The sequence below is a fragment of the Prosopis cineraria genome, unplaced genomic scaffold (genome assembly GCF_029017545.1).
Source record: "Prosopis cineraria cultivar Desert tree isolate PC_DT_omini unplaced genomic scaffold, ASM2901754v1 PC10, whole genome shotgun sequence".
Taxonomy (NCBI): Eukaryota; Viridiplantae; Streptophyta; class Magnoliopsida; order Fabales; family Fabaceae; genus Prosopis; species Prosopis cineraria.
Window position 1 is genome coordinate 28,103,967 of NW_026555341.1, and position 12,272 is coordinate 28,116,238.

A 12,272-nucleotide genomic window follows, 5' to 3' on the forward strand; every position below is an offset into this window, starting at 1 on the left:
TATCCCACCAAAAAAAACAAAAGAAAAGAAAGAAAGAAAGTGTTGCTAATTTTAGTATTTCAGTTACTTGAAAAGAACATGAAGTATAATAAATTTATTATTTTTATAATATAATTCACATTAATAAATTTTTTTAAAAAATTAAATCTGAATATACCTAACAATTTTGGATGCTAGTTTAGTATAAACTAATAGATCTAACATACGTTTTAAAACCACTTGATTTGTGTTAGTATTCTGAAACTTAAGTAAATTAGAGCTTGTGTCAATTAAAAAAAAAAGTAAATTAGAGCTTGTTTGATATCTTAAATTAGGGTAAGTGTTTTTGAATTTAACTATTTTCAAAAATGTCTCATTTTTTGTTTTTAAATAAAAAGAAAAATATTTTAAAATTTTTTTCATTTTTTTTTGCTTCCAAAATATGTTACACTAGATCATTAAAAAGTAAATTAATCATGACCGGTCACTATATAAACCACTATTATTAACCTGCAGCAATCATTACTATTTTTTTAAATTGTAAAACTGTTTTTAAATTAACACAAAAAACATATTTTCTTTATCTTTTGTTTTGCATAATATTTAAAACATTATATTGTAAAAAAAATTTAAAAAAAAATGAAATACACAACCAAATGGGTCCTTACAATGCCAGCCATATACTTTATAATTGCCTAATTCCCCAGATAAATGAACTCTATCTGAAATGGGCGAATAAAACTAGCAAACGCTTCTATGTAGTTCTATATATAAAACCACATCCTAAAAGAGATTGATGATTATAAATCACTTTGTACATAAAAAAATGGATTATAAATTAATCTATTTTAATTAGGAAAATTATTGTTAAGGAACTGAAGAAAATAATATTTATTATGAATGACTATAAAAATTAAAATTAAGATAAAGGACCCGTATAAATGTTAGTAACTATTATAACATTAATATAAACCCTGTTCATGGTACTGTATAAGTTACAAAAAAAAAATCTTTTAAAGATAAAGTTGTCCGGATTTCAATTTCACACAAAAAAAAGGATTAAATTTCATTAAATCAATATATTTTAAAAAATAATTAATTTTTAAATAATTAATTTTACAAAAATTAAACCAATGTAATTTAAAAATATTTATTTTTTAAAAAATTACTACATTTTATTTTTTTCATTGGTTTAAAAGCATTTTTACTGTCAACTTATATTTATAAGACTTATTTTTTTTATTTACCAATATCAATAATGTAACTTTCAAATTCAATTTGAGATATGGTTGGAGAAAATGTATGAAATTTAACTAGAGGCAATTTTATCTTTTAAAATTTATATTTTGGTATTTAGTCCTTCTCAATACTTACTATTTTTCAAGATCCTTTATAATAAAAGAAAATTAATCAATTAGTTCTTGTAATTTTGACCCACTTGTAACTCATTTATTTAATTTTAATTTATTGTAACTCAATCATTATAGTTTTAACTCAGTAGTTTAACTCAGTTGTAACTCAATTTCTAAATTTTGCCCCTTATAATTTAGTCTCTATAGTTTCAAAAACTTAAGTATTGATCCATATGTTTTAAAAAATAAAATTATAAAGATTAAAAATATATTAAACTTTTAATATTTATAATATTTAAAGACTAAGAGATTAAAACTATAATATTTTGAAATTGTAATATTTATAAAGATTAAAAGGGTTTAATAATTTAAAATATTAATAATAAATTTTAAAAATATTATAAATATTTTTATTACTAATAATTTTAATTCTAATATTATAAATATTATAAATTTTAAAATTTTAAAATATTTTTAATTTTTGTAATTTTATTTTTTAAAATATAGAAACTAATATTTAAGTGGTTGAAACTATAAAGACTAAATTGTAAGAGGTAAAATTTAAAAATTAAGTTACATTTGAGTTAAAAATATAAAAAATGAGTTACAAAGAGTTAAAATTGAGAAATTGAGTTACAAGTGGGTCAAAACTACATAAACTAAATGATAAATTTTTCCTTATAATAAATATGATTTTGTTCCAGGTTTTTAGCAATAGTTTTTCCATTTTAATTTCACCCATTCACAATTTTTTTATGAGTAGAGTAAAATATTGCATATGAGAGAGAAAATATTTCTAAAATGATAGATTCAATAAGGATAAATTAATAAATTTCTTTATTTTTTTGGACATTATCAATTATTTGACTACATCTCTTTAGTTGTGGTGAAGTTGTTAGAAATGATTTATATGTATGATTTGATGGAGTGCATATATATATATATATATATTTAAGGTGTAGTTCTTAAGGAAAAATTTATACTTAGCATTATATATTTAAGGCACTTATTTTTAATTAAATTAAGACATGCGTATTATTTATATATTATTTATTCTATAATAAATTCTTATTCTTAATGTCATCAACACATTAAAATTCACTTGTTTTAATTTTATTGGATAAAAGTAGATAAAATATATAAAATTAAATATTTAATTCTTGCCTTATTGTATATACTCCCTTCGAACAATGATATAAGTTATTTTTTAAAAGTTTTATTTAGTTCAAAATATAAGGCATTAAAAATGCATTATATATATATATATATATATATATATTTCAATTACATTTTTGCTTTATTGAGTAATTAATGAGAGTGTTTTGAATGAGTTATGTTATATTTATTACACTCAAGGACACAATTGAAAATATGTAATTTTTTTAAAATAAAGATTTTAACTAACTTTGTTTTTGGAAACATAAATTAGTTTTTTTTACCTACATGTATCTTTTTATTGAAGACAATTCAATTCAAGACACTGTCAAGCACTAAATGTGGGTACTTCTCTTCTCTCAACGTAAATTCAAAACATTAGTTCATCATATTATGAGGAATTAATCCCTTATGCTAAACCCAATTTTTGTTTGTTAGAAATGTAAATTAATGAAAAAATTAATCATTTAATCCCTATAATTTTGATTCAATTATAACTCAATATTTAAACTTTGACTTATTATAACTTAGTCTTTATAATTTTAACTTAATTATAACTTAATTCCTAAATTTTGTCTCTTATAATTCAGTCTCTATAATTTTAATCACTTAAATATTGATTTATATATTTTTAAAAAAAATAAAATTATAAAGATTAAAAATATTTTAAAATTTTAATATTTATAATATTTAAAGATTAAAAGATTAAAATTATAATATTTTAATATTTATAATATTTATAATATCAGCAATAAAATTATAAAGATTAAAATTATGTTAAAATTTATTACTAATATTTTAAATTATTAAACCCTTTTAATCTTTATAAATATTATAAATATTAAAATTTTAAAATATTTTTAATCTTTATAATTTTTTAAACATAAGGATCAATAGTTAAATGATTGAAATCATAGGGACTCAATTGCAAGAGGTAAAATTTAAGGATCAAGTTACAATCGAGTTAAAACTATAAAAATTAAATTACGACTTAAAATTTAGAGATTGAGTTATAATTGAGTCAAAACTATAGAAATTAATTAATTAATTAACAATAATTTAATGGAGGTTTTTTGGGGAGGGGGGTTGGAGATTTTCAAACTGTATGCGTGTGACACTGACATACTAACAAGAGAATAATCAAATAGGAGATCGCAAACCTAACCAAGCACCGTCAATAATCCTCCCTGATGACCTCTATGTGGAAGCCATGTTTAGGTCCCCTTGGTTTTATTTTGCAGTTTTTTTCGTTTATAGCTTTTATTTCTTCTGCCCCTGTATCAAATAATAATAATAATAATAATAATAATAATAATAATTATATTTGAGGGATTACTTTCAAGGATCTTAAAAAGATTTTCTTGTTTGGCTAGAGAGTCTCACGGCTTAAGTATAACCTAAAGGTTTGATCATTGTCCAAACCAAGACATCTCATCTCATATCCCTCAAAAGCCAGCAGCAACTAATACACACCTTGAGACATGAAAAGAACACATTCGAAAGAACTCCTCAGAGTCCTCTCTATTTATAGCCTGTTTGGTTCATTGAATGGTAGCTAATGAAATGTAATGTAATGGTGGAAAATAGAATGGAATGAAATTTGATAATGATTACGATAAATTTGTTTGGTATCACATTAGGAGTGTTGAAAAAAAATGAGAATTTTTATATTTATTTTAATTTAATAAGGAAAAACATTATCATTGGTCCTTATAATTGTACTAAATTTTGCCTTTTGTATCTATAGTTTTTTTCCAATGTTTTCAATCCTTACATAGACAAAAAACACTGAAAATATAAGGATCTGAGTAACAAATGTCACCCAATCTTACTAAAATTGTAGGGATTAAAAATATTTAAAAAAAATTACAAAGACTAAAAACAAAACCCAATAAAACTACAGGGACCAATAATTATATTTTCCCTTTTCACAATTATGAAAATGAAAATACTAAAGTACCCTTAACACAATCCCAACTCCTTCCCTTGGACCACCCTCTTGTCATGGTCAAAGTCCAGAAACACACTCCAAGAAAAGGTCAGTAACAGCAACGCATATAAGAAATCCAGAAATGCAAACACAGACGGAGGAATGCAACATGAAAACAAAAACCGAAATTGCAGTGTGTGAGATTTTTTGCGACAAATGGAAACGACGTCTGTGAACCTTGGTGCTTTTGATTAAGATACTTAAATCGGGATGAAGACACTCTACTATGAGATTCTGGAATTAACAATTTTTGGGCAGCAGCAGAGGTAGCAGAGGGAGGCGATAATGACTCTGGCAGCGATGAGGAAGGACGCTGTCAGCCAGGCACAGTGAAAGAGGATGTTGAGGGCATGGGTGAGAAAGGGTAGTGATGTGGGTGGCTGGAGGGGTTGACGGCGAATGCAGAGGAAGGTGACAACTGGTGATGAGGTTCAGGCACAATGTGAAGACGAAGGAGAGGAGGGATATTTGATTAAATTTATGGGAGGAAATGAGGATTACATGTAATTTTTTATGTAATCTGGATTATATTAAGTAATGAACTTTACAAGTAAAATGACAACCGAACGATTCACAGATGGGAATTGCTTTAGGATCATCAGGATTACATGTACCCCTTACATGTAATCCATCCAAACGAGCCATTACATGATGAATACAGTGATGACGACGGCAAGAAACTATGTTCCACTAGGTGAGATCAGTTATTTAGATTGCACGACATCATTATACTTTATCAACAACCAAGCCAAGTACAAGAAATTATGTAGACGACTTGTTTAGAGGGACACAAGAGAATGTAATTATGTATGAGACTGCCATCCTGAGTCTCACTGCTCTACTTTTCTTCCATCTTTATCCTGATGTACCCCCCCTTCCCCAAAATACTAATTCATTGAATGAAGAACCTCGAGGCATAAATGTCAATTTTAAGTTCTGATATTTGTTCAATGTGAGATATATACATTGTCCTCGTGGGAAAAACTTCAAAGACTGTCCGATTCCAGTTCCCCAGAGTGAGAAATATGATTGAGCAATATATCATCTCGTAAATCAAATTCAAGTTATGGATCCAACTATAATAGGCAATAACTATAATTAATATTTAATGTCACAAAAAAAAAATTAATATTCAATACATCTTATGCTTCTATAATAGTTCTATCACGTGACGATTCCTTTGCCACAAGCTGATTTACCTTGCTGGCCTCCCTCTGAACAAACTCAGCTATTAATTTGACAACAGAATCTGGCTTTTCAACATGAGGGAGATGGCCACAATTGGCTATCTGGCGTATAGTTGCATCAGGTAATTCGCAGTGCAGTCTCTGCAAAAGTTTTTTTTTAACTTTGACACAGAATATCATCGCCTTACTAGTAGTCAAATAAACTGAAAGAAATTAGATTTGAATAAGCAGCCTAAGTTCACTTACTCAATGAGTGTCTCAATTACAGCTACTGAATTTTATCGGTACTTTAAAATTATCAAGATATAGTTTCATCCAACAAAAATTTGAATTTTGATCTGATAATTTTTTGATTAAATAAAATGGTTATTATCGTGTCACGCGAAACATTGAGTAAGTGGATTTAGGCCACTCACTAGATCTAAATCTGAAGAAATTAGATCCCTGTGCTTCAGAAACACGAGTTCCAGACACAAAATAATCCCATATCTTGTGAATCACATGTTTGAGAAAGAGTACAATATGGAAACTAACCACGGCAAGCTTATTGCTGATGATACGGTCATTCTCACCCCAAATGATCAGTGTTTTTTGCTTTACCTGTTAAGCACAAGTTATAATATCCCACAAAAATGAGGAGGCAAACTGCTTTACTCAAGAATAAGGGACTTTTCTATAGTACGAATATCTATCCAATTGAATATTTAAACATGTCTATGACATTTACCAATCGCATTTGATTAGCTTTCTGGGAAATCAATCCCCTCCCTTGATCCTCGATTTAAAACTTACATCTAACTGTTTTCCGAACCGAAAACGATATGCTTTTGGTCTGCCGTAAAAGTAGCTGACTGCAATACTGTTTTGCTAAGAATGAAAACATGGGCAGATAAAAGCTATCATAAAACAAAGTTTCTACATGTCCCATTGGAAAAATTACCGGTTATAGAAGTTCCAGCACTCAACAACTTTTTCACTAACATTTGCTGACTCAGACTATAGAAATGATAATTGGTACACATTTTCTTAAAATATAAATAACTAAATTTGGAAGTATATAATATATCTGTCTTCCCCTTCAAAAATGTAAAATTCGTATAACTGCTTCATTCGACAAAGACAGTAGTGTGAAGCATACATATGGAAATATTTTCTAGGGACCGCTAAAATGATGAGTTATATAGGAGCAGTTGGGGAACGAACATAAATAACATGACAAGTCTCATGGAATCATCAATTATCAAAAGGCGCATGCTTCATGGGCCCTGTCGAGTACTCGAATTTTAAGCCATTAATCTGTATCAATATGCTTCTCTTTGGGCCCTAAAGCATGCCCTAGCCCTAGTGAACTCATGGGACCCAATTCACCTAAACTTTTAGCAATAAAAAATAACATGCTTCTCTTTTCTAAACACCAACACACCACGAAACAATGCCTCATTAACTTGTAATGCTAAAGGTACCTTTCCTATTTGGGAAGCAACATTATAACCACCACTAGTCATAAAATCCACAGTAGCATCCTCCCACCAAGGCAACAAACAATGCAAACGGCCTACCTATATAAATATTATATAAACACCGTGATTTCAATTTTGAAGTGTCAAAGTATATCATAATTGATCAGTATGAGAGTACCGCACACAATGCAGGAGTGCTAACACTTAATACATGTGGGAGATTTGGACTCTCAACGATTCCATGCTCAATTTTTTAGGTTCTTGAGCATGAAATGCCAAGATATCCATCAGCTCATGTGACAAATATCCAGTTATGAAATTCAATGATTCAAATATCCAAGCAATACGTTATATGACAGGAGGTATATTAAAAATTGGGAAACTCACATTAGTCCCATCAAGGCTAGTATTGAATGATAAGTCAGAAAAGGTCAAATAGTTTGCATATAAGCGTAACGGGATGCTCTTCAACAAATACGCCTGATTCAAAAGTGTACCAGTAGTGAGTATAACAAAGAATAACTTCAGCTTCTAATCAATTCTATCCTCATATATTGACTGGGAGGGAAAAAGGAATACTGTAGAAGCTAACATTAAAAAAAGGCACAGAAAATATTTTAAACATTATATAAAGAAATACAGAAAAAGAAAATATAATCTAGGCAGAAAAAATTTCTGAAATAAGTTTCCAGATAATAGCTGAGGCCAAGCAGTTGAGGCTTTAGTATTTTAGTAACAGATGATTACCCCAGCATAAGCTACAGCTTTAGGTAAGGTTGCCAGGTTTCCTGTTCCCTCTGCATATACACTAGCAGCAATCAAAACAAGCTTTTCCACCTGTAAAGATGAACTGCAAATAAATTCTCGTTGCATGTCATTGTCACTAAATGAAGCACCCTTTTTGTGCAGCAGAAGTTTTCCCAAATTCAGTTTATGGGGGATATTCAGAAGTTAATTATTGGATGACACATACAGCTTCTGGATAAGTGACTGCAAAGTCAATGGCAACAGCAGAGCCAAGGCTTGGTCCAACTAATATCATAGGCCTTCTGATGTATGAGTTCCAAAACTGTTGATAGAACAACTTCAATACAATGAGCAATGATTGGCAGGAAATCAAAAGAGAAGAAGAACAAAATTAATTGACAATCAGTGAACAGCCATTTTAGGAAGCACCAATATGACTTTCCTGCAAGCATACCTATCCCTGGTACAAATTGGTGTGCCATGCACATTGAGTAATGATTGTGCTAAAATCAGGGTTTGTGATGTTTTTATTATTATCCTTTTCACGTCAGTAATACCACTATATATACCTATTCAAACATAAAACGTCAGCAAACTTTCCAATTTATTCATCATATAGGTTCGCATATGATACATTTGCTCTTTCTGGTGCTCTAAAGCAACTGTTTCTTCAAAAAATAAAAAATAATTGCCTAATGATCAAGTAAATGCCTATAATGTAACTGATTTATCATTTCATTTTACATAATTTTCTTTGGTAAAATTTCATTTCACATTATTAGTAGCAAAGGCAAGCAATTTAAAGAATTAGAGTTTAACAAAATTATATAATGCTTCACATTGACCACACTGTTACAACTATCAACTAAATTGTAATGTCCCTTAGAATGCACAAGATTTAATGAATACATTGAGAAACATGTTGGTACCTGATAGAAGTGATCACGTTTTGATACAACATCACATGGTGGAAGTTTTTCTGATGGATAAAGAAGAAAGGATGGATAAAATCATGACTAATCTTGCAATGGAAGATGTAGAAAAACAAAGGTGAAACAAAAAAGCAGACCTAAGTCAGAGAAACCCCAACCAAGAATGTCAACAGCCCAAGCCTCAAAACCAGCTTCCTCAAGCAATGGATATGTATATCTCCATTCCAAACATGAGCTGAATATTAAGAAAGTGTGAAATCCGGAAGCAATTTAAACACAAAGTATATCACCTAGTTCTGTCTCTTAGTTAAAGAACCTGTCAAAACCATGTAGAAGAACTATTGGATTTTTCTTGTTCTCCTTCAGTGGCTTCACACAACTACTCATTATCAGATTTTCTGAGAACTTCACCTGCTTCGACCATATGGACTAGATCAGCAGTTTATAAGCAGAAAAGGATTACTGTCATATCACACTGGGGAATGGGGAGAATCAGAAATTACGCAAACTTAAAATTTATCAAATTATCAAGAAAATTTCAAAGTGAAATCATTTGGCAAAATTTTTCCAAACCAAAGCAATTTGGCAGTTAAATTACACTTCAGGGGATCAGAGTATGAAAGTAATCGGGGACAACCTATACAATCTAATTTCAAAGTCTCAAAAGGCAGCCTAGAGATCCTAGCAACTAAGATAAGGACATCCTTTCTCCAGGAAAAAATGTCAATTGCTATACATACTACAAGTAACCATGGCATCACACTCATAATTGAACCAAGTTCTGCTTAGAAGGAATACACTCAAAGTTTATGGGAACCACAAGACCAGCTTTTTCACTGACATCCCTTGTTCATGAATTTCAAGAGACGAAGTAATAGTAGACCAGTCTAACGGTTATGCTTCAAGTCCAAAATGCTTTTAGAGACACGAAAGTAACGCATAATCCTTCTAGCTGAGTTAGCAGTTTTAGGTCCAGCTGTTTGTTAACCGACACCAAATTAAACAACTTTAGGCTTTTAACATTATCATAATAATCGTCTGGTCCAAAAAAATAAAAAAAGACACCATCATAATAATCTTTGATAATCTAACTCCTTTACAAGGCAGCCACAAAGATAAATACCAAAGGAAAGAAAATCATAAACGAACGCCCAACTTAGAAGAAGCCCAAAAGGGCGGTGAAGCAGGACAAGCCCACACCTAATGCACGAATTCATAAACAGGAACACACGAAATTTCCACTGAAATGGTGAAATACAAGAGTAAACGTAGAAATTACAGGGACAGGTAGTCTCTGAATCCTCTTGGCTAGGTTTCGAGCAAATGGGTCTTTGATTTTCTCCACCTCTTTGGGAAGAAACGAAGGGAACCCATCAGCCACAACCCGGAAACGCCTTAACATTCGACAACTAGTAGGCATAGCTGATGCACCGAGAGAGAAAACTTGCATGTTTGTGATTGCAAAGCGCAAACTGAGTTAAGCATTGGCAACGAAGACGGTGAGCTTTTAAGCGCGAGTTCAGACAGTGAAACGAAATCCGAGCGAAATAAACCACGATATTCACACCTGAAACCTTCTCCTCGTGTTTCAAATTTCGATATTTTTTTTAATAACAAATCTCGATATTGTTTATACTTTACATGGTAAATGACGATTGAAGACCACCATCAGTTCATCAAATGATCATCCATTTTATGTTTTTATGGCACTGGACCCATCCGTACGTTTCAGTGCCACTTGCCTGAAATGGCTTTGTCTTTAACTTTTTCTATGTTAAAAAGGCATAATATTAATTAAAATTTAAGAATACGTGGTCAGGCTCTGCTCCAAAACTCTCTTGTTTTATTTGCTGTCGGGTCTTGTTCTCTTCAAGGGCATACGTCATTCTTTGACTTTTCGCCAAAATCAGCATCGGGACATCCGATATAGGTTTTGATAATAATAAATATTAAAAAAGTTGATTTTTTTTTTTTTGGCCAGAAAGATTATTCATTAAAGATCAAGTAATTACATCAGAGTAAGACATAGAATCTAAAGAAAGCAAGTCATAGAGTCTAGAGAGAGCAAGTCAGATAAAAGGAAGGAGGACAAAGATTCCACCCAAAAGGACATACCTCCTTGAGACATTCTTTACCTAACCAATCATTAATTAAATTAGTAGATCTAGGGATCTAATAAATGGACCAAGAATTATTAACCAAAAGGAGCCGCAAACATCAGCAAAAAGGACAGTATAGGGTCATTCTGGGCAAGTGTGACCAAAATTCATTGCATCTACAAAGACTTTACAATCTAATTCAAATGTAATTGTCTGGAAGCTGTATTGATTAGCAAGGGAGAGAGCTTTGGAAAGTGCAGAAGCTTCACTCATGAAAGGTGAAGTAGCACGAATTCTTTCTCCAGATACAGCAAGAAGACTACCATAATGATCTCTAGAAATGACTCCAAGACCCGCAATGCTAGAATCAAAATAGTAAGAAGCATTAAAGTTGCACTTCACAGCCCTACATCTAGTGGTTTCCAGTTTTCCTTTCGAACCACTTCCATGCATTGGCTGTGATCATGTTGAGTAGTATTGCACCAGACATTGACAGACCAAAATTCAAGAAGAGCATCCTCAGCATGCTTGGAAGTTTCTAGAGGTCGAAGAGGGAGTTTGTCAAAATAATGAGCACATCTATTTTTCCAAATATACCAACAGGTCATAGCAAAAAGAGCTGAATGCCAATCATCAGTAATGGGATTTGAGCAAAAATCAAGAAACCACCTATCAAGTCGCGTCATATTGGAGCTATCAATTTTTAGGCCTAAAGATGAGGCAAACCAAACCTTGTTAGACCACTCACAGAGAAGGAGTAAGTAAGAGTAAGTGTTCATAAGTTTTTGGGAGGCGCTTACAGTATTGACAGAGTAGATCAGACCTACAATGATGTCTCTAAAGGTTTTCATGTGAGGGTAAGGCATTATTAAGTAGTCTCCAGAAGAACTACTTAACACGCCTAGGAACACGAAGTTTTCCAGAGAACTTTCCAAATGTGCTCATGCAGATGAAAAGAGGAACCTGCCTTTATTGAAAGAGTAGGTTGTTGAAGGAAATTATAGCCATTCTTCACCGTATATAAGCAATTTTTGCTTCCAAGCCAATGGGGCCTATCAAAAGGGAGACGAGCAGAGAGGGGGATGCTTCTAATATATTCTTTTTCAGAGTCGATAAAGTAATCTTCTAGAATAGAGAGATCCCAAGCACCATTAGTTATTAATAGATTGACACAGAGAGTTTTTTGCTTCTTCAACAGGAGGCATCTTCAATGGTTTCACATGCATGTATTTTATTGCAATTAATATATAACTGTATAGGGTAGGTTTTATCTTAGTTACTGAGTGGCTAGACTCACCCTTTTCATTTAATACTTTACAGGCTCTAACTTTAGTGCAGAGAGGGAGAAGACTCAAGAGACTAGGAATTAGT

General features: G+C 31.2%; 1 protein-coding gene across 3 annotated transcripts; it reads right to left on the reverse strand.

Moving 5' to 3' along the window:
- Nucleotides 1–5,377: 5,377 nt before the first annotated feature.
- On the reverse strand, nt 5,378–10,528 carry LOC129321815 (alpha/beta hydrolase domain-containing protein VTE7-like). 3 transcript variants are annotated; one of them, XM_054967726.1, is made up of 10 exons: nt 10,082–10,526; nt 9,119–9,213; nt 8,940–9,037; nt 8,800–8,849; nt 8,097–8,207; nt 7,871–7,960; nt 7,511–7,603; nt 7,127–7,222; nt 6,198–6,263; nt 5,384–5,804 (listed from the first exon to the last, which is right to left on the reverse strand). In XM_054967726.1, the coding sequence occupies exons 1-10, from the start codon at nt 10,250–10,252 to the stop codon at nt 5,619–5,621; spliced, it is 1,056 nt and encodes a 351-aa protein (XP_054823701.1). In that variant the 5' UTR covers nt 10,253–10,526; the 3' UTR covers nt 5,384–5,618. The 3 variants fall into 3 exon arrangements, with proteins under 3 accessions (XP_054823703.1, XP_054823701.1, XP_054823702.1); XM_054967727.1 differs by having other exon boundaries at nt 5,391–5,804; nt 8,097–8,192; nt 10,082–10,522; XM_054967728.1 differs by lacking the exon at nt 7,127–7,222 and having other exon boundaries at nt 5,378–5,804; nt 10,082–10,528.
- Nucleotides 10,529–12,272: the final 1,744 nt, after the last annotated feature.